Raw genomic sequence first — 27,969 nt, forward strand, 5'->3', positions numbered from 1 at the left:
GAATGCATACCCAATAGCAATATAACATTTTAATTAGCAAAACACATTTCAACTAAAGATTTTACAGTAAAGAGTTACAGAATGCAATAATAAGAAAATCAAAGGCATGAAAATAAGATGAGCAAACAAAAAGGACGTTCAAAAAGGGGACATACATTTTCAGAATAAATGTGTATACTGCTTGTTTAATGAAAAAAGATAACATAATAAACAAGAAAAGATGGACCAATAAATCTGTCCACATACAAAAAAGATATGTTTAACAATAAGTATAATTAGATTGCATAAGTCAGAAAATTATGTTTGTGTATCATTCGCCTAAATGAAGCTGGATAGCTTCTTTATGTCATAATTGCATTTCAGAAGCAAATGTAACTTGTATGTAATGTACCTTGTCTGGAAAAAAACATGCCATACTGTGGCATAACTGGGTGTTAAAGATATGATTTAAGCCATTTCAGTTTTCAGTAACATTCACACAATCATAATCTAGGGCTTTTAAAACACCATCATTATAGTTTTGGACCAGGACATATTCTTTTCAGGTAATGTGTTTTGTTATTCCAGATAAAGTTATAGAAATATGAGAATGCTAGATTTGTTTTGAGAACGTCAACGTCATCACCAGCGTGATGACGCAATCGGTGAGCGTGCTCCGCTTAGGGGGCGTGACTAGTGGCTGCTTCTTCTGGGGATATGAGTCACAAACAGAGCAGCGGCTTGGGGACGTATTGCAGAATAACAGTGTTGTGTATGTGAGACGAACGGATTTGGTGTCGCAGCTCGTACCGGAATAGGTAAGTAAAAGTAATTTACAGTCCATTTCAGTTCAAACGTCGCACGTATAACGGTTTAATCGTCCGAAGAAGGCCAACTGCCAAAGCCTTTAAGTTTGGAAACGGAAGCGAGTTCAGTGTTCAGTGATTTGACAAACGCGACACGTGTGGAAACATGAGAAAAGATGCTTTAGAGGACGTGACTCTAAAGTATGACTGTGTGTGTGTGTGTTCCCTCCTAAGGACAGTTTCTGGCATATCAACGCTGACCTTGTCAGGACCAGTAGTCCTCATGGAGACCAAAACCTGGTCCCGATAACCAGACTGAATTTCTACTTATGAGGAACTGGTTAGCTTCAGGGTTAAGAGTGATGTGAATTGTGTTTAGGTTAAGGTCAGGCGTTCACTAGTTATGGTTAAGGGTTAGGAAGAACACTTTCTTAAGGCTGCTCGAATGAATGGAAGTCAGTGTAGTGTCCAAACCTGTGTGTGTGTCTGTCTGTAAGTAAATGTGCAAAATGTGGTTTATAATTGTGTACAATAAAGTTCCTTAGTTAATGACCCATTTGTGTGTCAATTGTAAACATAGCTGTCAATACATCACTTAGGAAAGGTATGTGTGCACTTGTATATAGTAGGACTACAAAACTAAACGTTTCCAATTCACAACTGTGAAGGGCTTTTTGAGGGTTAAGACTTGGTTTTAGGGTTGGAGTCCGATTTGAGGTCAGAAATTTAGTTTTGATGGTTATGGTTAGGTCAGGGGCTCATGAATGCATCATGTCAAGGAGTGTCCTCAATAAGACTGCTGTTCAAAACTGTGTGTGGCTGTGAAGCAGATGAAGTTGCACCCACAAGCCATTGAATTACAATTTTGCAGTGTAGCAGTGTAGTGTGTTCTAATTGTACTGAGTGTATTTTGCATGCATGCTTGTTTTTGTTACCTCTTAAGAACCTATTCTGGTTTACAATTTTAAAGTTAAAGGGAAGATATGGATTGTGATTAGGTTAAGTTTGGGGCAAGGCATCAACTGGTTGGCATTAACTGGTTGTGGTTAAGGAATTCAAGCAGTGTCCTCACAAGAATTGCTGTGTGTGGATGCAGACTTTGTATGCGCACATGTGCTACTAGGCGTGTTTGTTGTCCACTGCAGTCTTTCTGCAGGTCATGGCTGGTTTTGAGTTTCACTGTGCAGCAGTCAAGGTCAAGTGGATGCCGATTTCCAGGACCGTGTATAACCATCGACTAAAGATTGATGCTTTGTCTGATGATGTTGTAAAGCTTTGCTTGTGCCTGTTGCGGGAAAAGCAATTGTATGATGCTCACCACTGCTTGTTTTGTTATTTCAGACCAGAAGGTTTACAGGTTTCGATGACTGTCCATATAAATGAAAGCAATATAAATATAAAAGTTAAAGAATATGTACTTCGGTTTGCTTTGTAAGTTTCATGTAAAGACCTTAAGACATTTGAATCATAACACCATCACCTCCATCACGTCATGTCACTCAAACTGATGCCAAGTTTGTGTATTTGATGTCTTTTCATGTCTTACACAGATGCACGTGTCTCGTAAAAGTGTAAATGTATCCAGCTGTGATGTTTTGACTAAAAGTACATACTGTAGACAGACTGGTCTGCTGCTCCTGGCAGCTCTTATACAACTAAGGCTCATTTAATTATTGATGAGCATGGGGAAAATGGAGATGCATCCAAAAGAAGAGCGAATCCTGTGTGTGAATGTGTATGTGTGAATGTGTATGTGTTTGTGTATGTGCTGCCTTAGCTGGGACCATCACATGGAAGCATGGCAACGGCACGTGGATTCTGTACACAAGCTTCACACTGCAAAAAATATCAAACATTGCAATGGTCTTATTCAGTCATGCATTCAAAACACACAAACAAGAAAAATAATGTATGTTTACTTCACCTGGAATGTGTCATCAATTTCCACTGTCAGTTGAAAGGAAACCATGTAAAATATAAATATGTTTAAATTAATATAAACAGAGAGAGACAACAACTTAAACACATTTGTTTAGCTTTTGTTCATAAACTTGTATATTTATTTTAACTCATATATAGATATATGTCGGCTGCTCTGATTTCTTCAGAACAACATCAGCCACAGAAAAGAACCATATCGGTTCCGGACACTTATCTACTCTAATACGAGAGTCATGCAGCAAATCCTCGCCTCAAAAGCTTCATTGATTGTCTTGTTTTAGAGGCATCGTTCATATTGCTATTCTGTATTGTTGTGTTATTACAGACTGGTGTTTCTGTCATTTTGCCCAATGTCAGCAGGCTGCAAAACAGAGACATCCCGATTGCTGCAGACCAGGCAGAGAAAGAGTTAACTTGCTCAGCTCGCCTTGGGAAGCAGCAAGCTGTCAGCGAGAGCGAGAGAAAGAGCAAAGGGTGTGTATGTGTGAGAGAGGGAGAGAGAGAGAGATATGGAAAGCAGGAGGAGGAGGATAGGTGCAGTCTCTCTGCCTCTGATGGCGCCTGCAGCGTGAGTTTGTTTACATCCATCTGCAGCAGACGTTCTTTGGTATGTGCGTAAACCCAGACAGCCACCACCATCATCATTGTCGTCTGTCTTGTGCACACACGCACACTTGATACTTGAATTGATATTTTATTATGGCGGTGACATCTGACCCGTGTGTGGCCATTTGGAGGAAAATGCATCATCATGCTGTATGCTAATCCGTTTGCCTCTGACCAATCGCATGACTTTTTGAACTTCACTGCAAAATTAAACCGCACCGAGTCAGGATCGACACAGGATGGACTCACAACCACCACAGTCACTGCTGTAAGACAGTTTTTCTACTCGGTAAAGGGACATGTTGCACGTTATAGTGACAGGTCTTTTTGATCGAATGGGCTATATGTGAATTTTCCCTAGGCTGACATTAACAGTTGTTTCAGTTGCAAAAGAGAGTACAATATCAATGTTAACCCTTTTTATGTCTTCATATCTATGCCAGTTAAAAAATGTAATATGTTGGAAGCTATACATATCTTTATGTCCTCGTCCTTGCAACAATTATTCATCAAATGAGTCGCCAACTGTTTTGGTTATCAATTATTGATCGGTTTGTGCTTTCTTTTTTAATAACTAAAATAATCTTGAAAAAATGTGTACAAAAATTGTATTGGGAAATGTACGATTAAAAGATATCAAGGCCATTGTTATTATCGCATAAAGATCAAAGGGCGACATCACATTAAAGGATAAAATCCTTATTTTTGCATCTGAGAACTTTGAACTATTGCACCACTCAGTGTACTGCTGCTGGAAATGATTGTTGAGAAACATCAACAACTTAAACAATTACTTTTCGCAGTTCGTAATTTGCAAATTTCCCGACATATTTCGATATAATTTACAGCAGATATCGCCCATCATTACTCATAAATCAGGTAATAAGACAAGAGTGAGAACAGCGTTAAGAACTTTGTGTTTTTATAAATTAGTGTTGGTGAATCAGTAGCTTTAACCTTTGCCTCTTCTTTCTCAGCAAGTCTTCATTGATTACTTGCTTCATGTTCTGGGAGCTGATGTTTGTGGTTTCTCCTGTCAAAGAGAGGCCCATAAGTCAACCCTGCCCTGCTCACTTCTGCTTTCAGCATCTTTGTGAGCCCTTTTCCAAAACAAGGTCTGTCTTTTGTGAAACACACACTAAATCTTACAGCTGTATTGGAAATTATATAAATGTCAAAATGTAATTATCTGCAATTTGACTATACTTGCTGTTTGGCAGCAGGTATCGTCATCAGCAGTCTAACAGCAGTGAGTGAGAACTGTACCATCTATTGCAGAGTTTTGTCCAGTTTTTGTCTTAATTGTCATTTATGTATTGTTTTCTTTGCTTTACATTATGTCATAATGTCTTATTATATTAGAATGTCTTCTAAATGTGAACACTTTTTTATTTTTTTACTTCTGCCAATTGAAAGTGAAAGTGACAGTTTATGAAGTTCTGGCAAAGTTTCTCTTCATTGAAGAACTTGCTAGTGTGTGTACTTCTGTCCTTGCGAGGACAAAATTTAGTTTCGGGCCCTGACAGTGAGGGCAATGGAGATGCTTTTTTTGAGGATTAAGACTTGTATTTAGGTTCAGCAGCAAATGCAGACTTAGGGTTACCATTGTCTGCCAGATCAGCTTTTTTAGAAGGAAGCAATGTCACTTGAGCAAGACAGATTTATACCCATACACGCAGTGGTGTGTTTCATGTGAATTTTTTCAGCCTGTTTGGTGCAAAGCCATCTTCTTCTGTGGAAACTGTGGTTTGTGTTTATCATGTCATATCATATCATTTTAACTGTGGCAAGACTGACATGGCAAGGAGTCAGGGTGAGAAACACAGTAGAGCTGTGTGTGTCCATGTGTCTACTTCAGGGTGTAGGCAATGCTCATTTTCATGTGAATGGGCTACAGCTGCTCGGTCCCTCTAAAGAAATTATTCATGCTTTATTCTAATGATCAGAAGGGAGCATGCGCGCGCGCGCACACACACACACACACTCACGCACTAGCTCAATGGAGTATAATGAGGTAAAATTTGTAGTTGATATAACTAAAACCAGAGACGATCTAAAATCTTAAACCATCTCATCCTCACCTTTTTTTGTCCGATGAATGAGCTGTTACTTCAAAAGTAAAACCTGACATTTTGTGTCTTTTCAGTTTGTGAACGTCTACCCCCTCAGTGAAACCTGGATCAGCTGACTTCCTCTGTCCCTTCATCCCATCTGGAGACTGTGAGTGGATTCACCCATTCTATGGGTTACATTTTAGTCAATAGTAAATATATACTTAAAAGTAAGTACATAAATAATAGAAACAATGTCCATCTTTGTTATCCATTTCACCACCTGATCCCTTTTTTCCAGTAGTTGGCAGCATTGGAAGGACTATATGTTGCTGCTGATGTATAAACTGAGTGATTTATGTATTTCGTAAATGTTCAGCAGATATATCAGTTGCAGACTAACATAAGTTACATGAAAACCTGGGGTGTGTCTCATGGAATATAAAGTACATATTTACTTGAATGTGCATATTGTAAATGAAAGCAGGAGAAGTCAAAGTGATATTTGCTAAATCATCATTTTGCACTGTAAACCATTTGGATTGCTGTGTCTTGATTGAGGACAGAGAGGTCAGATGGTTGCCGTACAGTCTCGTCACGTCTTGTGTGTCAGTGTGAGCATATTGGATGAATAGGTCTTTGTGTGATAACTGTGCAGAACTTCTCGAGCTTATAGAGGGGGTGAAACTGAATAACTTGATGAATATTATCTCAGTCTGAACTCTACAATATTAAGCCTGAGACTATTATGCACTGCAGCCAGACTGTGAGAGCAGAGCGCTCATCTCTGAGTGAAACCTTCTTTACATTGTTGAAGAGGCTATTTTAAAGTCCTACAGACAGAACGAGCAGTACATGGCTTTGTGTTGCAGTAGATTTCTGTTGATACCCTCTAATCAGAACTTCCACAGTGTAATTAACAATCACAATTTCCTCACTCACAACCCAACAGTTGACTGAAACAGCTATAATTATTGAAAGTAGCTGACGAGGGACACTAACGATTATTTTCTTGATTTGTTAAAATGGTCAAAGAAATGGTAAAAATGTGTGTTTCCCAAACCTCAAAATGACGAAATTTTCAAATGTGTTTTGTCTATGAACCAAACATTATCAGGAATTAGTTACTTGTCATAGAGGAACACAGAAACAAGGAAATATTCACATTTAGTGGAGTGAGTGAGTGAGGTTTACATAAGAAAAAGGAAGAGGAAAGAGGAATATTGAACCGTATGACATTTTCAAATACTATTCTACTCAAAGCTACAGTCACACTCACCAAAAGGATCACATTTAATTTGAAAGTGTATAATACATTACTGCACCCTTAAATATGACATACATATATGAATTAATCATGGAAAGCTCCTCGCCTTGTGTTGCTTACTTTAACAGGCTGTGAGCTCCAGCAAAATACAATAGTGAACTTTCCAAAGGAATTAAGATTACTGAATTTCAGCCATAATAATCCATTAAAGCACTACGCAAATCCCTAACCTTGTTGCACTGCTGGATCTCAGGCTCTGTAATGCAGGGCAGATTTATCAGGACCGTGCTTTGTCATGGAAACTTTGTTCTTCACAGCCCAGACATTTGTTATAACTCTGGGCTGCCACTTGCCAAGTCGAACACTAGTCAAACACTGGTTGCAGCCAGTACAAACCTATTTTAGAAACAAAACCATTGCAGGACAATAGTAGGTTTTTTTGTATGAATACAATTTACAATTTATTTTCTGTGGAAATTGCAAAGTATCATGATTTTTCCCTTCTTTAGGAAAGCATTCCTTACAGTATTCTTTTTTTTCCCTCTTTCATGCACACACCTTAAAAAGGCCTCACAGCCTGACTTTTATTATTTAAAAGTTATTTTAGTCTGTTATCAAATGTTCACATCTACTTTGTAAACATGCTGTTGGACTCAGTCGGCTTAGCAAAATGTGATATTTGATATGTCAACAACTTTTTCATGATGATTAAGAGATCAAAAATGTAACTGATCGTAGCCATTAATCATAATATTTGTTTTCACTAGTAACTCGGCATTTTGATTTAATAGAAGTATGTAACTGTGTGCTCATAATTGCACCACTGGTTGTCAGTCACCATGTGCTATGTCCTCAGTTCATAAATATTATCCTGAGATGTCTTTTTATTTTTTCTCGTGCTGTTGGATTTTGTGTAAAAAGAGGCAACGAAGGACCAAATTTAGAAGAACACGTTGGCCATCTGAGAAGAGATGTGATCAGACACATTCACGCACTTAATCACGAGGGGTGGGTCAAAATATTGATTTGGCGATATATCATCGTCCTTACTTGTAATTAACAAATTAAGGCTAAGGAAGAATGAGGGAAATTTGGATGGAACAGATATCATGATGTATCGCTGTATTTCTTGAAATATTTGATGTGATATTATTGGTATCGTGGACCATGTATCGCATAATATCGTATTGTATCGTGAGGTACCCTGTGGTTCCGACCCCTATTAATCTCATACACACACACACGAAAAAGTGTGCCTTGTCTTCAGTGTGTTAATAGGCCTCTTGGCAAAGAAGAGGAAACTGGAAAAGGGGGTATCACCATGTATGGTCAGCTCTCACTCACTGTCCCTGTGTGAGGATGAGACACAGACAGGAGCTTCAAACATGGAAACATTCGGTCTCCTGTGTCGGGGGCGAACAGAAAACCATACATAAATCGCAAACAGTTTAGTGTGATCTTCGCGGTCTATTGAATAACCTTTTTATGAAGGAGCTCATTTTGATTAAGTTTCCCTTTGTGCCTTTAACCACAACAACTGTTAACTTACATCATTTTCACAACATACTGCTCATTTGTGCAGCCAGAACATAATTGAAAACAATGTATTACAATGATATTCATTAGAAGATAGAATTGTATTGGGAATTTAAGATGTTTTTCAAAGCACTTTATGGTCTTCTTGTTTACCTTGACTTCAAAGATAAGAAATATAAACATAATTCACACATACATTTCAATGATTGAATTACAACTCCAAAGATGATTGCGTGAAGATGTTTTTAATAGAGCCTTCTATGTCTGTTTATACTGCATATACACCATAATCAAAACTTCTATCAATCCTGGAGCAAGGTTTTATGTGTCAAGAGCTGTGGCCCAGATTACTGAGTTGTAACGGTGTGTGTGTGTGTTTCTGCCCCAGTTCATGTGACTCACAACCCTACACAATCACACATTGACACACCATGCAGGCTATATTAGGAGCTGCCTTTTATGGCAGCTTTTCGTGCTCAGTAAAGTTTCAGTTCAGCCGTGGTTTCGGAAAGTATTTGCTTTACTGTTAAAATAAGTTAGCAGACGTGCATATCGATTCTTTGGGGATCCTACGTGTTGTAGTATTTTTAGTGCTGAAAGAGAAACATGCACTGGTAATGTAAAATAAAACCCATATAATGCTGATGTTTTTGTAAATGGATGGTGTTTCAGATTATGGACCCTGTTTGATAAGGAAAGTTGGTAGCAAGCTGTTTGTTTTTGGCTTCTGCTGTTGACAGTGTGATTTCACTTCATTGAGAGACTGGACATTTTTTATCAGGTTTGGAAGTAAAGGATCAGAGATCTGCGAAGTCTGGTAACGTTGTTATGAGCATTATTATATCACATAGTATCTTAAAATGTGATATGGCTGCTTTGTCTCCTGCTTAAAGTATTCATGTAGGTGCCATATTTCTCATATTTTCACGCAGATTTAACTTTTTTTGTTTAACTTATTACCCTGCTCCTCTACTTTTCTTTGTCCTTTGGATTTATATTTTAGTTGTTATCTTTCCTTATCAGTTCCTTTCAGTTCAAGCAGGGAGTGGAGACCCTGCATAAAAACAGTACTTCCTTATGATGAGAAACCATCACAAAGATCACAAGAGAATATTTAGGAGTCTCATGAATATATTAATATTTTTCTTATGTTTCATCTTCTTGAGCTTCTTCCTTTTATTTCTAAATCTAATTAAAATTTTTAAGTCTGACATGTTTTAAGGGACAAATCCCTTCTGCAAAAATTCTGTTAAGTTTTATGTAGGTTTTTTATGTTCTTTATTTTCTGTTTAGAAAATGCAGTATGTAACAGTTAATCGTAATACTCTATTTTTGTTTGATTTGTTTCAAATCTGTTACGCAGTGAATAACAAAAGCTGTCTTTAAAGATCAAAAAAATGGGGGGGCGGTCTGAAAAATAGATATTTTACTCAAAATGTTCAATGCTGATATGAGATGCAGATATACTGATTGTTTCTTCTGTGTAAAAAGGCACACTTTCCTCCATTCTAGAAAAATATATCAGGTAGCTCAGACAGATGTAGGCCAAAGTCTGCCAGCAGACCAGTGCTGGACCATATGTGAGAAAGTAGGCCACCAACTATTAACCCAGACCCACAATCCAAAAGAGAAAAAGAAGATAAATCACTCAGTGGGCCTGATAGTAAAAGATACATTCTGTTTCAAAAGACCCTGGGAATCAGTGAGTCAATCTTTCATAAATCACATACATTTATTAAAAATAAATGTGTGATTTGAAGATAATCTATTATTTGTGTTTACTTTAAGCTAAAACAGAATCACCAAAACACATTTTTCTTGACTAAGTGGACCACAATTCTACTAAATTGTCTTTGTAGGATCAAAGAGACCATGTGTTGTCTAACTGGACCATTTGGGCTCACTACTGTCCCTTGTGTTTGCAGCCTTGCTACAAATGGGCTAATTGGTCTTTAACAAAATGGGACAGAGGAAAAAAAAGGCTGGAGAAATATAGTTCCATAGGATGAAAACTTGAGGGAAATGAATCCCAAAAGATTGAGTTTAGCAAAAGTAAGGTAGGAAGGAAGATCAACAGAATTCCCACATTTACCGCAAATGATGACAAATGATTCTCATTTGCATACTAAGTCACTTTTCCAATCTATGTGTAAATATCTATCCAGCAAATAGACATAAATGTATGTTTGTCCTCTTCCTACCCATCTTACTTCATCTCTTTTCCATCGGTAATGTTGACATAGCAATGAAGGTGATGATTGACTGGGTTCACTTATGAGTGTGAGAAAACACTGAGGTCAGAAGATATTAACATCATGAATCAGAAATGATAATAGAGGTATCATTTTCTCAGAGGAAAAACAACATTTGTTCACTTCACTCTTCCATTTCTTCCTCATTTCTCTCCTTTTACAGCAGCTGTGGAGCTACGCAAAAAGAGGAGCACATCACATGGGAGTGTGTGACAGTGTGTGTGAGGGTGTGTGTTCAGGCCTCCTGCCGTCGCCCGCTCGTCCCGCACAGGCATGGCGGGCGGCAGAGAGCGCGGCTCGCGGATACAGAGGCCATGGTCGGTGTACCGGGCCAACACATTCGAACTTTCGGATGAAATGATCGGCCTGGCACTCGCAGGTGAGGCCAAGATTGATTGGAAATCAAATAGGACCTGACTAGAAGCATTTTTTGTATTGTTGCGTGTTTTTTGTATGTTAAAGAGTATATTAAAAATGGTCATGTAATTGATATTTTAAATGTTTTGTTGTTTGTCGATTTTTTTAGGCAATAGCCAGGACCCAGATGAGCCTGTGCTGGAGTTCAGCTTGTGTGAGTGATATCAACCCGATGACGTTGTAGTCACAAGAGTGTTTATTTGAAACTATGAATTCATCCAAAACTACTAGATGGTATTTGGATAATGCTTCTCCTTTTTTTGGTTCTGACTCTGAAACTGTGTGTGTGTTTTCACATTTATGTTACCTTTTTCGTAACTTATCTGGCATAACCACTCACTTTGTCAGAACATGGTCCTAATGAGGCAGAAACTAATTTCTGAGGCTGTGGTGGGGGCTAGGAGTAAGCTGTGAGTCATGGTTAGGTTAGGGTTAGGCATTATCTGCTTATGGGTAAAGTAAATCAATAACATGATATAATTAAAACAAAAATAAAACAATGGTTCACAAGCACAATCATACTTTGGGGTATATTACATGTAATCACTTTTACCTCAGAACTGAAAAAATATTTCTGTGTTTGTTGTTTTCTGTCCATAAAGAAATAAAAAAAACATAATTAACTGTTTACTTCAAATTTTACTCGAGAGCAAAAATTAGTCTTTAATCATCTGACTTTAAAATGTGTATGGTGTTTACTTTTAGTATCATCCAGCACTAGGTTAAGGAAATCAATGCAGTGTCTTAACAAGAATAGCTGTGCAAACCTGAGTGTGTGTTTGCCATTCAGCCTGCACGGACCTAGTCCCTCCTGCTTTGGATCGAAAACCCAACAGCTTTGTAGCGGTGAGCTGCACGACGCCACCACAGGCCTTCTGGACCAAACACGCCCAGACTGAAGTCATAGAGGTCAGACTCGTTCTCCACCCTGTTGATTTTTTTGAATCTTCCCATCTCTGTGAAATGACATCTTCACACAATTATATAATTTTCTTCACATTGTGCAAGTGTTTGTTTTGAATGCACAGACGTAGGTGTGACACATTCTCTGCTGCACCTGCAAGTGACTGTTGGCCGCCGCCCACATCTCCCTCACCCACATGCTTAGATCAGTCAGTGTTGACCAAAGGAGATGCATGAACAAACAGAGAAAGAGACATACACTCTGTTCTTAAATGTTTATGGTGTTTTAATTTGCTGGTGCATGTGTTTTATTTTTTTATCTTATATTAATGATTTAGTGTTTGGGTTATAATATCCAAATGTGATTTTACGGCAATTGTTTCCAGATTCCAGTATTTGGCTGGTCTCAGTGTTTATGTCTTGAAATGATACTGTGTAACATTGTTTTACTGTCCACAGGGCACCAATAACCCCATCTTCCTCAGCAGCGTCGCCTTCTTCCAGGAGTCCAACATGAACCAGCAGACACAGGTGAAGCTGGCTGTCTATGATGTCAAGGACCGTTCGCAGGGCACGGTATGTACGATGCCAATATGCTGACACCGTATTTAATATTTACAGTGGAATAAAACTCAATAGTCCTACATTCTGACAGTCTTTTTTTTTTAACTGTTTTACACTACTAAGCATCTTTTCCCATCTGAACAAAGGTGGAAGAGATTGCGCAAGTGCATGTTATGTCAGTTGAAACTGCAACTATCAGTGACGCAGTGCTTGTAAACAGAACATGCATGACATGCATGAGTTTTTCTAACCCAACACAAACCTGTCAAGACCATGTCAAGAAGTAGTTGTTAATGAACTCCAGATTAAAAGATTGTCTTTATCTATGTCTGTCCAGATGTATATGTTGGGCTCAGCACTTTTTCCTATAAAGGAGTTGCTGCAGGAGAAGAGCCACAGATTACAGCTGGAACTGAGGTAAGTGATTTTGCATTTTAATGACCTGTCATAAGCTTTAAACTTTAAATTATTTGACTAAGAGCTTAAAAATATGTATTTAACAGTAAAGAACATAAGGGATTAATACAAAAATAAATTACAGATTAACAGATAATAAAGTAGTTGTTAGTTAGGATAGGATTGGAGGAAGAAATTATTGTAAAAATATTGTAAAACTTTCAATGGACAGATCTGCGGAGAACAAGCGGGTGGGGAGCATCACCATAGCAGCGTGGCAGATGGATGACAGAGCAGACCAGAGGATGTCGGTCAGCAACCTGCCAGACAGCATCAACGGCCGGGTGAGAGGCTCGGCGGTTGAAGATGCTTGAGTCAATATAGTTTCAACATTATTCACTTTAACCTGCTTCAGTTTCTAATAAACACGTACCACAGCCTCCCAGTGGCAGTGGGTTATCTCAGTGTGTGGTGGGTGATGGAGCGGTGGAGGTGGTTGCTAACATAGTGTGAAATACAAATTCATGTATGTGTCCTGCAGACAGTGCTGCCTGTTGACGAGAGCCTCACAGAGTCGATGGGAGTCCGAATCAAGTATGCCTCACTATGCAAAGACACACTGCTGCGCTCAGGTACGACATCACACACCGTTGACTGTTTATAGTTCCTCCATTTGTCTGCAATGTATGTAAAACTAGTGGAACAGTGTAAAGACATGGGTTTAAATCAGTAAATACAAAAAGCAGCAGCTCACATATTCAAAATTTCTACAATCTACAAACATACCAAATGAATCTATTATAAAGAGTGTTGAAGCAGCTTTTCTCATGTAACAGACTTGAAAAAGAGTTGAGAAATAGCTGCACTTATTGGGTGTGTTAACACAAGCTTCACCGCAGCTACATTTATAGCGGATACCATTAATGTTAAACGAAAGACGTAATTTCTTCATCCAACACATACAGTACATTGTCCAAGAATCAAAACGATTAGAAGATAAAAGACAGTAATAGAGTATTAGATTGACCCACACTTTCCAAGCAATGAGGGAATAAAATTTACTTTATTTATATGCATGAAATGCATCCTCTGGTGCTGCGTGTAGGATACTGACACTGATGTTTACTCGGCTGATACTTTACGGTACAGATGTGTGTAGCTCGTAACTGCTGTTTTGTCTCGTCTCGCCCTCGTCTGCCTGTCTTGCCTTCTTGGCTTCATGTTTTCTGATACATTAGGAGAAATATATTGATTCTGTTCCCGTGGAGTAGGACATATCTGTTTACCTCAGGGATACGTTACAAAACCCAGTAATGTTTGAGAGGGCAGTGTGACATGACTATTATTAGACAACATAGAACAATCTAATAAAAATGATCTTAAAAAATAGCATCAATCAAATACAAATCTATCTCAAGGTCACGCGACATCAGGACATATTTAGATAATCTCTCTCTGACCTAATCTGTTACAACCTAATCTGGGCTAATTAAGTTTTCTGTGGGGACAGTGTTTGGAGGCACGATGTCCAGGATGTACCGCTTCCCCAGCACTGACGGGAACCACCTACGTGTGCTGGAGCAGATGGCTGAGAGTGTCCTGTCCCTGAACATTCCTCGACAGTTCGTCAAACTTCTGCTGGAGGAGGACGCAGCCAGGTAAAAAACATAAATGCACATTTCTATCACTTAGAATTAGGGCTGGATCTCTGAATATCTATTAAATGATAACTAAATTAATGATCAAATAATGAAATAATTGGTTTGAGTGTTTTGGTTTGTGGACAAAAGAAGACATTAAGAACATCATTTTAACGTTTTGTAAACATTGATCAACATTGTTTGACATTTTGTGGGCCAAAATCATGAAATCAATTCTATTAGTAATTCTATTCTATTAGTCAATAAATATTAGTTTATTAGATGCCCACGTAACTTCTGTCCATCTCTAGGGTCTGTGAGCTAGAGGAGCTGGGAGAGTTATCACCCTGCTGGGAGAATCTGCGGCGACAGATTGTCGCTCAATACCAGACAACAATATTAGCATACCAGGAATCGTTGTCCAACCTCACTGACTACAGAGGTTTGTGGCCGAAAGGTTGCATTTTCTAAGTGGCCTCTTGCTGAGTTTTCTGTTGTGTTTAACACACAAATCTTCTCCTTCAGGACCATCATTCAAAGCCAGTAACCTGAAAGCGGAGAGGAAGCTGGAGTTCATGCCAACAAACCTACACGTTCAGAGGATGAGAGTTCAAGATGAGCTGGGCTTTGGTGAGATGCATCGACACAGACAGTAGTAAACATGCTGATATGTTGTCGTGATGATCCTGTTCTGTTCAGCTCTACTCACTCTGCTCATTGCTCCTGCAGAGCACACATATGATTTGATAACAATGGGAGCTCCAGCTGCTCACTGCCAAGGTTTTAAAAGCAGTGGTCTGAGAAAACTCATCCAGAAATTTGAGGAGGCAAAGAAACAGTAAGTGATAAGCTTGGAATAAAAAAAAAAGCACACAAACTGACCATTTTAAACAACAGCATTTGCAGGTTATATTTCTTCTTCAGTTGCAGTGATATGGGCTCATGAGCTGAATTTTATTCTTTGCTTCATTCATAATTTCACTTGCTCAGATTCATCTGATGCTTATGTTAATACAAGTGACCAACTTTGAATTTTTTACATAAAAAATGAATGAGCACATCTTTTTTTGTTTTGTTTTGTTTACAACTTTTGCATTTATTCTGCAGTTAAGTTTCATATCTCCTTAATTTTGTTTTTATTGTGTTGTTTTTGATCAGTGCATATGAGGAGGAATGGTGAGTGGTCTCACAGCTTTGCTTGTTTTACTTTGTTTGTTCACTTTTCACCTGTTGTTGCCTTGTATTACCACAAACAAGGTTACGTGTTAAACTCAAAGATTCATTAGAGATGAGGACATGAGCACCGCGAACATTGACACATGAATCATTGTTAATAATAGTGTTGTGTTTGAAAGTAAGTAAAATGTGCTGCCCTAATCCAAGCACATGTGTGTATGTGTATAAACCCTGATGTGTTTTTTAGCAGTACACAATAAGTTTGTTAAATAATGCCACTCATTTTATAAATTCAGACATCGGCATTCTATTAAAATCCTATGCAAATGTGATATTGAGGAATTCAAATTAATTTCTCACATTTTCATAAAGCTGTATCTGAATTTGTAAAGTGAGTGGCGTCACCCATAGACCTTTTGTTCAAGTGTAATGTTCATGTTGTCTTTTGAAGATTATTGTTAAGAAAAGGCATGTGCATGGAAACACTCTTAAGAAGCCAAATGATAATTTTTCACCTCATTAAACACAAATATCTTTGGAAACTGATCCAAGACATAACTGTGCTGCTTTCAAATTTTAAGAAGAGTGTCCTTGACATACAGTGACGTGCAAACACTTTGTGTTATTGCCTTCGACAGTAGCGCCCTCTCCAGCTCGCAGTCCATCGTCTACATACCGCAGGATATCGTCCGAGCCAAAGAGATCATTGCCCACATCAACACACTGAAGACTCAGGTTAGTTACTACGCAGAGAGGCTTTCCCGAGCCGCCAAGGACCGATCGGCCAGCGGCCTCGAGAGGACACTGGCTATTCTGTCTGATAAGGTAAGAGACTAAATGTATTCAATATCAGTGCAAACAATCGCATATAACTACTATAAATCAAATATATAATCCACTTTAACATCATGCTGCGGTTTTATTTTTGTTTTAAACCGGCAACTCTCTTCCACTCTCTCTCTCCTAGACCCGTCAGCTTGTCTTAGTATGTGACTGTAAGTTGCTCGCTTCAGCTATTCAGGCCTTGAACGCAGCACGGCCAGAGTATATTGCCTCCAAAGCTTCTCCTTCTGCTGACTCAGAACAAGTAGTCCTGCGCAACGATCAGGACACACTGCTCGCCAAGTGGAGTGGTCGCAACAGCCGATCCTCTCTGTGTGTAGACTGGCATGAAGAAGAATGGGTGAGTTTATAAGTCAGGATTCACCAAAATCATCATGGATTTAAATTTTATTTGAAATGATTTTATTTCTCATGATTTTACTGCTATCCAATAATTTCAACTCCCTTCTTTTTGATGCATTTAAAATGAAGACATGACACATGACAACACTAAGTCATTAGGCTATATTGCCTCTCATTCGGTGTCTTCCAGGAGAAAGTTTGGATAAATGTGGATAAATCTTTAGAGTGCATCATCCAGCGTGTTGACAAGCTGCTTCAGAAGGACAGGAGGCCAAGTGACGCTAGTCTGGACAGTACCCACAGTGACCAGCAGGGCAGCAGTAAGAAAGGTGACAACCAAATACAACACAAAGTGTGTCAATAGTCAAGGCTGCATCCTCCAAGTGCTACATCCTCCTTCCTCCTGAAGGAGACGGAAATCAGGTGCTGTGAGAAATGAGACGGTCTAACAAGTTGTACAAGTTGTTAAATGCTGCCCCCTACACATACTGCAAATTTTTAATCCAGAAATGTAAAAAAATAGTTGAAAATAGTTAGTTAGTCTAATTTTATCTAATTAAATCATAATTATTTTATCTTCTTTCGTAATGATAGTATTTTAGTAGTTTCTGTATGTTGTGTTCTTACAAAAAACATATTTGTGATGTGAAAAAAAAAAAATTCTTCAGGTTTTTAAAACAGCTGAAAGGTGTATTATTGCCACTCTTATTGTGCTGCTGCTCAAAGAATTCTGGAATTAAGTCAAGCATGAAGGATACACAAGATGTACACTTCACAGATGGGCCAACGTCAGCTACATTGTGAAGGAGCCGACAATTTGCGCGACAATTGGGACAGCCCATGATGTGGTGCTGTGAGACATTTTGACCAAACAACTGGATGAAGAATGCACACTTGAGGATGCATCCTTGACTATTGAGACACGGCTAAAGTGAAGTGTTTGTGATTTGATGTACTGTTGAATAGTGACTGAGAGGATGTTTTGTTTTGTTTTTCAACATTGAGCTGATTTTTGCCTCTTTCTGTTGTTTATTTGGATATTTTATTTAATCTCTGTTGAACCTTTCGCCACTGAAAACTAAAATCAAATTTTGTTGTAACGTTACCTGACTTGATTGACTGTTTATGTTTAATTAATGGAGTTGGAGTAACAATAGTGTGTATGTATGAAGGAAAAAGGCGAGCTTTCTGGATCAACCCAGGAAGTGGGTCACTCGAAGCCCCACCATCATTACCATCTTCATCCACACCTCCACTACCGTCCTCATCCTCTTCACTTGATCCCTCCTCCGCATGTCCTCCCAGCCCTGAACAGCAATCCTGTATGTCTCAGTCTTTCTTTATTACCACTCGCTCACCTGTTTTCGAGTCATCTTTTTATCACATCGTTTTATTCAGTTGGCAGAACTCTGGTTATTGCTTTGAGAAGCTGTCACATTGGTCTCATGAGTTTCCCTTTGAGTTTCCCTTCAAAGTCCTTATCACAGAACCTATTTCTCTTTCTTACTTGTTTGAGCCTCTTAAACTGCTCATCATCACCTGTTGTGAGAAAAATTTAAATGTTAGGCAATTTTTGTGTGTGTGCAGTCTATGTCCTTGTCTTTCTGGTTTCTTCGCAATGTTGCAGTTTTACCGTAAACATGAACATGAAACTTTTTTTAATCCCTACAGCTTTGCCAGTCTCTAGCCGTCAGCTGTGTCTGTATCTTTCAATCTATGCTCACTGTACTGTACATGTTTGCACTGGACCAGGGTCAAATATCTATTTGTCCCCCCTTCATAACAATGGACTTTTTTTGCTTTGAGAAATAAGCAAAAGTTCATTTGAACACAGCAAATTAGGAAATTTAAAAGCAAACAAACTGTACATTAGGAGAAGATGTTTCATCCTGGTTTGCAGCGTTTTCTGTGTTTGTCTCTGCTGCCCTTTGTGGTTTGCAGCATCCGCTAATCATGCATGTTGCACCTCCGCCCCCTCTTCCAGATGGAAGCCCCAGTGTTGATGAGGCGTACCCAGGTAAGAGTTGCTTCCTCCAACCATGCTTCTCTCCCTCTTCTGGACTCTGGTTCAGCAGTAACATAGAATACAAACATCAATCACATATTCAAATACTGCATTTCAAAAAGACCACTTTTAATTTAAACATGTCTTATTTCAGAAAGACTGTTACACCATATGTTACAGAGCAATCATCTAAACACCCAATTATAACAACATTACACAGCAAACCAGAACCTTTAGTCTTGTAAAGTACACAATAACAGCTCAGTAGGTTTTTGCATAATCCTGCTAAGGGTTGTTGGATTGTTACAAACTAGTACAGATAATCACATAGTGTTAAATTACACTCTTACTGGTTAATTTTGATAGGATTATGCTTAGAATTTCCCTCATATCGTTACTCATGATATTCTCTGAAAATGACTTCAGTTTAAAACATCCTCGGTTTTGAAATTAAATTAGTTGTATTTCCCCAGCATATTTTCCCAGTTTTTTTTTTTTTTCAAAGAAAATACAGTCCCTCTCTCTGTGCTTCTGCTTTTCTTGTTGCTTTTCTGTTTTATCTGTTCCTTGTTTCTGTCCTTAAAAATCTAAAAAAGCTTAAAAGGACTAGCATGTTCTGTTTTTTCAACACCTTTTGTTGACTGTGTTCACCTGCTCTTATTGTATCTGTGTTATGTCGTGAATCCATTTGTGTTCTCGTCAGGCGAGTGGAGCGAGGCCTTGTACCCTCTCCTCACCACGCTCACGGAGTGCGTCGCCATGATGAGCGACAAGGCCAAAAAGTCCATGGTCTTCCTGCTGATGCAGGACAACGCACCCACTATAGCCATGGACGTGTCACTGCAGTACCGTCGTGACGTCGTCTTCTGCCAGACGGTCAGTACTCGCACACTGACACGCGCTGCTTTCACAAAAAATGACTCATAGTAAGAAGGTGACCACCACAAGTTCTTCAATTTGTAAATTGTAAAGTCAAGTCTAATCAGCAATTTCTGGGAGCAGATATAATTTGAAAGGGAATACATTCCATAACTTGGGAGCAGCACAGAGGTCCTGACTGTTAACCACTTGTGAAGGCAAGGACAGAAAAAAGTGAGACAAAAAGAGAAAGCACTCTCCACTCTCAGAACTCTTCACTCCTCCTGTCCTGAGGTGGTGACACAAACCAGAGAGATGTTTCACTTCTTTGGGCCAAGGTTAAAAAGAGGATGTGTGCACAGTGACGTCCAGAGAGTTGGATTCTTTTGTTCTTACGCGTTGTTGTCTTTGCAGTTCTAGCAAAGAACATTTACAGTTACAATAAAAGTTTTATTTACTTAGTTTGTTTGCTGTATATATTTGATTCATGGGATGTCCCTTCAGGAGAACAATATATACTCCTTCTTTATTCCTTTACCTACATAAGCTTATACCCAGCCAGGTTAATAGTATCTAAATATAAACCTATTTGACTGACCTTTGTGTAATCTAACAACACACATTTTTTATACTATGGAAACAATGTAGACTACAGAACAAAAGATAAAGCTGTTTTAAGGTTTTATTTTTTGCTGTATCAAGAATGTATTGTTAAAATGACTGCAGCAGAAACACTGTTTTAATCAGCTGAAACAGCCTCGCCCTTGTTATGAACTCATACTGATGTGTGTGTGTGTGTGTGTGTGTAACAGCTCACAGCTCTCATCTGTGGCTTCATTATCAAACTGAGGAACTGTCTCCGTGACAACGGATTCCTCAGACAGCTCTACACCATCGGCCTCCTGGCTCAGTTTGAGTCGCTGCTCAGCACCTACGGTAAACGCACTCACGTACACACCTCCTACCAAACCCAAGGTCTTAAAAACTCCCAATTTTAATTCTCCTTTGTCTGAAACATTTGTTGAATGCAAAAATATTGGTGATAACATGTTTTTTATATAATTATGGACTGTTAAGCGTTGTTGCACGTCATTAAATGAACAGTAAGTCATTGTTGATTTGAGTCAAGTCTTAAATAAATGATTTGTATTAGTGGATTTTACTGAAATACTGTGAATGCTCATATTTATATTTTATCCTGAATATTTTACAGAAACCCTAATTATGATGATTGACTCTTCTTTCCATCTTTAACTGTGATGTTTTTAGGAGATGAGCTGTCCATGTTGGAGGACATGAGTGTCGGCATTATGGATCTGCGTAATGTCACCTTTAAGGTAAAGAAAGGGTTTGTCCAGCATCTTGTCTTTTGGGACAGATGATAGCCACAGTTCTTGGTATACAACTGAAGTAGGAGTGTATGTAGCAGCAGAATTTAACCAACTTTCACATGCAAATATTTTCCTTGACTTAAAGGTGACACAGGCCACCGGCAGCGCAGCGCCTGACCTTTTGCCGATCATCACCGGGAACCGGGACGGTTTCAACGTCCGCATCCCTCTCCCAGGAACCATGTTTGACGCTCTGCCGCGCGAGATCCAAAGCGGCATGCTGCTGAGGGTTCAGCCTGTGCACTTCAACGTCGGCATCAACGAACAGCAGACGCTCGCTGAGAAGTGAGTGAATAGGGGAAGAAGACATTTTAGGAAGCTCTGTGGAGGCTTTTTCCGTACTAATTTGTCATCACCGTTCAGGTTTGGAGACACATCCCTGCAGGAGGTCATTAACCTGGAGAGTCTGTCCAGGTTGAATTCATACTACGAACAGTTCAAAGAAGTCCTGCCTGTGGACTGTAAGTACTGAAGAGTTCAAGACTATTAACAGTGCAAGAACCTAAACTGAGTGCTTTTATGCCATGTGAGGATAATTTTGAGTATTTGTACTTCGTATACTCTGTGCTACATATTTTCATCCATTTATACCATCTACCACTCTCCCCTCAGGTCTCCCGAGGTCTCGTTCTCAGACTTGTCTCCCTGAGCTGCTCAGGTTTTTGGGGCAGAACGTCCATGCCAGGAAAAACAAGAATGTGGACATCCTCTGGCAGGCTGCCGAGGTAATGTTTCCAATATTTTCACATCTAAAGTAAACAAGGTAAGACAGTTTAAATGCTCAGCTGAAGATCAAGGTTTGGAAATATCTTGGGTCTTCTAGTGTCTGCTTAAAACACTATTGTTATCTACTGGTCTATTTTATAAAATAAAACTGTATACCTTTTTAGTTTTTGAAAAACCTTTTAAAAGTCAAATAAAATTCAGGAGCACATTTAAATGTCAGTACGACTTTGTTGAGTGAAGAAGCACATAAATCAAATAGTACCCACAGTAGTATGATGTCAGTTTAAGGCAATGCTGTCTAAATGTGGTCTTCCCTCACTTAGACTTGTCTTTCTTTCTCATGTTAGATTTGTCGCCGCTTGAACGGTGTTCGTTTCACCAGCTGCAAAAGCGCCAAAGACCGCACGGCCATGTCGGTGACCCTGGAACAGTGCCTGATCCTGCAGCATGAACATGGAATGGCGCCGCAGGTCTTCACGCAGGCTCTCGACTGTATGCGCAGGTAGGAAGCCTTCACAGTGAATGAGCTGCTATTACAAATCACACCTGGGCAAATAAAAAACAAAAAGAAGGAAGCCAGGATTTAGTGAATTAAATTAAAACCAAATTTCGGGAAGAGACGGAAGGATGTTTGCCCATGTGTGATTTAATAAGTCATGTCATTGCCTGCTTTCTCTGTTAAATGCACTGATGTCAGGTTATTATATTATTATCTCAGAGGGGATACTCATATTTATTTAAAAAGGGTCTAGAGACGATTTTACCAAAACTGATATTGAAGTAAGAGGATCCTCCTTTGATTCTGTCAGTGCCTTTTTGTCTGTGCATCCCTGTCTATTCTGTTTTCTTTTCTGTATGTCCAAAGCGAGCCTGTGCTGTTTCAGAGTCTTTAAGTTGCTCAGAGGCTGGCAGAGTAATTTTTCCCTCAGCACTCAACCAAGCATCATCATAATTTTTACTTTTCTTTCATCCGGTCCGATTTTTGCCTCTGGTTCATTAAATTCCACTTCGCGTTGGACCCCCACCTGTTGAAAGGGGACAATGAAAGATTTTATTTGTCTCTGCATTACAGTAAAATCAGAGTGTCTGATCAATTTATAAACTGACAGCATTTTTGGGATGAAAACTGAAAAGAAAAATCACTCAACACAAAGAAATAATTAAAAAACATCAAAAAGAAAAAAGATTACTTCAGTTAGAAATACCTAATTAAAACAAGTAAAAAAGCATGAAAATAAAACCAATTTTTTTAATTTTAATGATCATTTATTCTTTTAACTGACGAAATCCACATTTTTTTTTTATAATAAATGTAATAAACAATGAATTAATGTGTTCTAGTCAGAACATTAGTGATCATTTTAGTTTTTGTTTTTTTTACAGCTGTTGGCATCCATAATCTAGTCTCCTCTTTTCTGTGCTCAGCTCAACTCCTGAGGCCTCTTGTATAAAAGAGTTTGCAGTCAGTTGCATACTTAGATGGCCTACATTCAAATTGTGTAGAAAAGTACACACACTAAGAATTTCTCAGATTTATAAAATCGTGCGTATGCTGAGTTCTGTGCAACATTCCTTGATACATCCAATTGAACGCGAAATTCACCTAAAAATGTATATGCAAATGACTCTAATTTGCATATACTCTCTGGTGTTGTCTTCCTGAAGAACAGTGGCAAATATGGCAGCAAAGAAGGAGGAACATAACAGAAAAAGAGGGATTTCACAGAGTGTGCAATACAGCCATTAATCTATGATGTAGAAACCTGGGAAAAAAAAAGTATTTTGGTGGTTTGGTTTCTGGATTTAATGATTGAGGAATTGAGTGTCAGAGTCACGTGGCTGTGAACTCCAGTGAACTTTTTGTAGTTCATTCTTAGAAAAAGATTAATCTTGTGTCATAGACTGGGTTGTAACTGGTTTCTGTGAATGAATTAAACCTGCAGTCCATTGTCAAAAGAGGAAAAGACCGAATATATGCAATGCAAGCATTTTGGATCACAGTTTATCAACAACAGAATGAGATTCAAGCTTAGACACTTCCATTGCATGTTAACGATTCTTCACATTGTCCTCCTCTTTTCCTAGTTTTTGTTTATCTGCAGCTGCTCTTGGTGATTTTGCAGAATAGAGCCGTGTGCATCAGAATTATTTTTATATGCTTTTAGATGTTTCCTTACCTTATTGCTCACACCTGTGTTAGATTAATCTGTGAAGTTAAAGATTAATCTGTGAAGTCACTTTTTATTAGCGCTCAAATTCAGAGGTAAAAGTCGCAGAGAGAGAGAGAGAGAGAGACCATTGCTGTGAAGATTTACAGAAATGTTTGTAGTGTGCGCCTGCGGTTTAGTTTCTTCTTCAATGCCCTCGCTGATGTTATCCACATATGGTTACGTGAACATGGTGTGTCAGTGTTTGTATAATTCATCTTTGTCACTGTCGATACACTGATAATATTTTTGTTGAAACACTGCAATGAGTTTCCAAGCTTAATATTGCGGTGCCTTCACCTGACAGAGCCAGACAGCTTCTGACAGCAGCTCGAGAGTTTGCCCTGCGGTCTGCAAAGTTTCACGTCCAAATTCATTTACGTAAATCTCGTTTTGTTGCGTAAGCACTGTTTACACATGAAGAGTCTGGAGATTAGCCTGCTAAATACAGTTGCATCATTTATTTCCTCTTTAAAGTTTCCCTGTAACACTCACAAACAAAATGAAAGAGTGCAAGTGTTTGTATCTTTGTTGTGTGGAGTTTCATGTGACTTCATGTTGTAAATATTATTGCTGTCCAGCCTGTGTTAACGCTGTAACGACGCCCTGTCTTGCCGTACTTTGCACAGCCACAGACACGCTCGCATGATACGCTGTGTCCTCCTCACCTTTTTCTTCCCTCTTTTTCCTGCTCCTCATCTCTCCTTTTTCCGCCGAGCATGAAAGTAGCCTTTAATTATTTTTTATTTGTTTTGGAATGAGATTCTGCATCTTTTCCCTTCACCTTTCCCTTTATTAGCACATTTTCCTTTTCATCATGGTTAAAAATTAGCAATGAAATTAAAAAGTCTCTAACGTATCTGCACCAGGTACGTACTTACATAAGGTTTTGCTTTGTCCCTTTAATTTGAAAGATTGAAACATGTCCTGCCATTTCCCCCTTCGTTCCTTCCTCCATCGTCACCCCTTATTGTAGAAAATGTGCTGTAAACGTAAGGAGACATTGTTGTACTTTCTGATCTTTCTTTCTTTTTCTGATGGGAAACATCTTTCTTAATTTTCTCTTTTTCCTCCCTTTCCTCTTTCTCTTTTTCCTGTGATGTGATTTCCGTTTGTATGATTGGCTCTTTTTTGTGATTTTTGTGATTTTTTTATTGATTTTCACGCCACTGTTTTTCATCATGGCCGTGACTTCTGTTTTTGTTGTGATTTTACCTTTGTGCGCGGTGCCGTCTGTTTTTGGCTTTGGTGCCACACACGCTGCTTCTTGCCATGAAATCTCCCACCCTTCCACTGCTTTTTCTTCCTTTCCATCTATTATATTCTGTCTTATTTCCTTTGAACACTGCCCTCCTTCCTCCATCACCTTTTACCCTGACGCTTTCTCATTGCTTTTTACTTTTTCTTCATTGCTTTCTCTGTCCTTCCTTTTCCCCTCTCTATTTTTTCCCTTAAATCTCCTTCTCTTCCTTTTAAATACTCCCCCACCACCTCTCTTATCCCCTCCTCAAATCTGTTTTTACTGCTGCACACCTCCTCCACCTCCTCCTCTTCTTCCTCCCACCGCTGTGATTCGGCAGCATTGGGACGAGGGAGGGGGTGATCCAGAAGAACCTGAGTGGCTTGCTGCCGGTGCGTGACTTTCGGCTGGACCCCAGCCTCCTGTACTCGCTGCCGCTGTTGGCCCTGAGTCCAAACCTCCTGGTGGTTTGGCTCTTCCTCAGCGTTGCCTATTTCCTCGCCAAACTCCGCTGCAGCTGAGAAATAACACACGCCTCCAGAGTTTTTTAGGAGACTCCCGACTCCTGAGTGTGTTTTCTGAAACTGTGCCACTGTCCTGTGAGTGTGTATGTAATCCATGCACACAATTACTATACAGTATGTACACACTGACCCATCTATTTTGACACTTTCTGTTGTTCTTATTTCCCCTGAACATTGAGAAGCCTGGGAAGGTGTTGTAAACAATTGTAATGTCTCAGTATAGATGAGGTTCTAAGCTTTGCAGAGACGAGGTTGACAGTGAGGTTGCTTCCACACTGATCTGACTGAGTCTAAAAACTCATTCTTTTTTTATATCAGTCATGGAAAGAAACTAAGTACACATATATTTACTTAGTTTACTTTTCAAGCGCCAATACTGCATATTTTACTCCTATTACATTTACCTGAAAGCTAAAATCACAACAATAACTGACGAGGAAATGCTGCTTTCTGGTTAATGCAACAGTTATACAATTTACATTAATATGATAAAGAGTACTCCGTATTCCTATCTTACACTAGTATACTATCACTGGGCCATCGTGCTCAAAGTCCATATTGTTTTGTGTGAATAGTCTTAAGATACACAACGACACTGTGGCCAAGCAAACAGCTGCATCGCACATCTGCAGTCATGAGTAATGATGAGCAAGAATGTGGATGTCAGGCCTTGATGAGAGTTTACATTTAAACTTCGCTCATGATACTGGATCGTCACATTATGAGTGTGTGGCGCCCTCCGATGGACACCCTCAGTGATCTGAAAGGCTGATTTGGACTTCATTGTTTCATTGTTGGAATAGAAACAAAAACAAATGGTTGAACAGTGTGAATATGAAAATGACCTCCGAGTTGTGAATATGTATAAAAATATATATACATATGTATATATCTATATATATATATATATATATATATATGTGTATATATACTTTTTTTGCCTTTTGGTAAAAGCTTTTGTTGATAGTAGCTATCATTACAAAAATGTCTAATTCATAATTTAAGCTTTGCACAGCCGGCTTGTTGCATTTACCTTGTTTGATTGATCAAAAAAACGGGAGTTTTTATTCAGAGAGGAAACTTTGGCTTCCGTATATATTTTCTCAGGCAGCATTTGCTCACTTTATTTTTGTACATCTTTCCTGCTTTTGTACTCATTAGAAGTTTTTTTGCCTCCTGTTCATCCTGTGCACTTTGCAGGGTCAGTTATTACTTCTCACTGACTGTGACTGATTTTCAGATTTACTCCTTTATTTGGGAACTTCACAAGAAGAGGAAAGAGAAGGATTTGAAAAATTAAAGCCTATAGTTACTTATTTGTACACAGCTAAATGAAGTGCACCTGTAAAAAAAAACATAAACAACCCTCCACCAGGTTAAAACGACTGCATAGATACTGTTAAAGTAAGATAAAGTACACGGTTCAAACTTCCATGACAACATGCCTGATCCATATCCTAACAATAAGGCACTGTAAGGTTGAAATGTGCATTTTCCTGTTTAGCAAAGAATCAAACAAACTCCTCCAGCCTTCACGTACAGTACGTTGAAGAGGCTGTGTCTAGAATTACTGCATATTTATACATTTCATTTATCTTTCTGTGTTAGATTTTCTCATCATGACCCACAGGTTCTTTAAGAACATTATTCACATTTTAATCAAAGACGCCTGTTGGCTATTGTGGCCAAGCAGAGATGTTGTTTATGGGTTCATGATGTAAGCACTATTATTGTTATTTATTGATCCTCATTCAGGTGTAGTCAGTCAGTAACTGCACCTACATCTGCTTTTCAGCTTTAATGCAAGTTCAGTGAAGATTTGCTCTGCCTTTGCCGACTGATGAAGTTGTTATCTTTGTGTTTTTATGATGCAGTTTCTAAATGGAATGTCTGACGGTAGGATATTCAGGGAAAATGTGTTGGATTATGCAGTGTAGTGCCCCCTGTTGACTTTGAGAAAACAACTATTATAGCATATTACATTATATTTATTGACAGAATTGAGTTATGTAGCAATTTGATGATTCATGATGTGAGTCATTCACATTTTTAGTGAAGCTGTAAAGAGGAATGTATCCATGTTTGTGCCAAAAATGCTTGGGTTAAGTTTTCGGCAGGCGAATGCAGCTTTGCAGAGTATGTGTTTGTTCAGAGATGAAGTCAGAATATGCAAATCTTGTTTGTATGAATCAAGTTCTCTTCCATTTAAGTTCACGCTTCATCGAAACTGAGTGAAATATGCACTGGTTGATCTTCTCTCGTACACATTTACATGTTCTTAGTGAACATAATTTAGCTC

The 27,969-nt window shown here is 38.8% G+C and overlaps 1 protein-coding gene across 10 annotated transcripts in view; it reads left to right on the forward strand.

The window, feature by feature from the left end:
- The first annotated feature begins 678 nt into the window (after positions 1-678).
- Positions 679-27,969, forward strand: part of LOC122784848 (inositol polyphosphate-4-phosphatase type I A-like) — a 30,697-nt gene continuing 3,406 nt past the window's right edge. Inside the window, exons 1-28 of one of the 10 annotated variants that reach the window (XM_044050237.1) lie at positions 679-797; positions 4,310-4,447; positions 5,479-5,552; positions 10,602-10,817; positions 10,965-11,009; positions 11,646-11,764; positions 12,218-12,334; positions 12,660-12,739; positions 12,951-13,062; positions 13,260-13,350; positions 14,229-14,376; positions 14,670-14,800; positions 14,884-14,988; positions 15,088-15,196; positions 15,517-15,534; positions 16,173-16,359; positions 16,502-16,717; positions 16,910-17,048; positions 17,892-18,041; positions 18,704-18,736; positions 19,428-19,600; positions 20,395-20,518; positions 20,852-20,919; positions 21,059-21,258; positions 21,337-21,434; positions 21,586-21,698; positions 22,047-22,201; positions 25,487-26,548. In XM_044050237.1, the coding sequence (XP_043906172.1) occupies positions 10,712-10,817; positions 10,965-11,009; positions 11,646-11,764; positions 12,218-12,334; positions 12,660-12,739; positions 12,951-13,062; positions 13,260-13,350; positions 14,229-14,376; positions 14,670-14,800; positions 14,884-14,988; positions 15,088-15,196; positions 15,517-15,534; positions 16,173-16,359; positions 16,502-16,717; positions 16,910-17,048; positions 17,892-18,041; positions 18,704-18,736; positions 19,428-19,600; positions 20,395-20,518; positions 20,852-20,919; positions 21,059-21,258; positions 21,337-21,434; positions 21,586-21,698; positions 22,047-22,201; positions 25,487-25,667 (3,018 nt within the window). In that variant the 5' untranslated portion in view covers positions 679-797; positions 4,310-4,447; positions 5,479-5,552; positions 10,602-10,711 and the 3' untranslated portion in view covers positions 25,668-26,548. Of the gene's footprint in view, positions 798-4,309; positions 4,448-5,478; positions 5,553-10,601; positions 10,818-10,964; positions 11,010-11,645; positions 11,765-12,217; positions 12,335-12,659; positions 12,740-12,950; positions 13,063-13,259; positions 13,351-14,228; positions 14,377-14,669; positions 14,801-14,883; positions 14,989-15,087; positions 15,197-15,516; positions 15,535-16,172; positions 16,360-16,501; positions 16,718-16,909; positions 17,049-17,891; positions 18,042-18,703; positions 18,737-19,427; positions 19,601-20,394; positions 20,519-20,851; positions 20,920-21,058; positions 21,259-21,336; positions 21,435-21,585; positions 21,699-22,046; positions 22,202-25,486; positions 26,549-27,969 lie in introns of those variants that run through there. The other 9 variants (XM_044050227.1, XM_044050246.1, XM_044050281.1 and 6 more) reach the window with 9 other exon arrangements.

Source organism: Solea senegalensis, linkage group LG2 (assembly GCF_019176455.1).
Source record: "Solea senegalensis isolate Sse05_10M linkage group LG2, IFAPA_SoseM_1, whole genome shotgun sequence".
Classification (NCBI taxonomy): domain Eukaryota; kingdom Metazoa; phylum Chordata; class Actinopteri; order Pleuronectiformes; family Soleidae; genus Solea; species Solea senegalensis.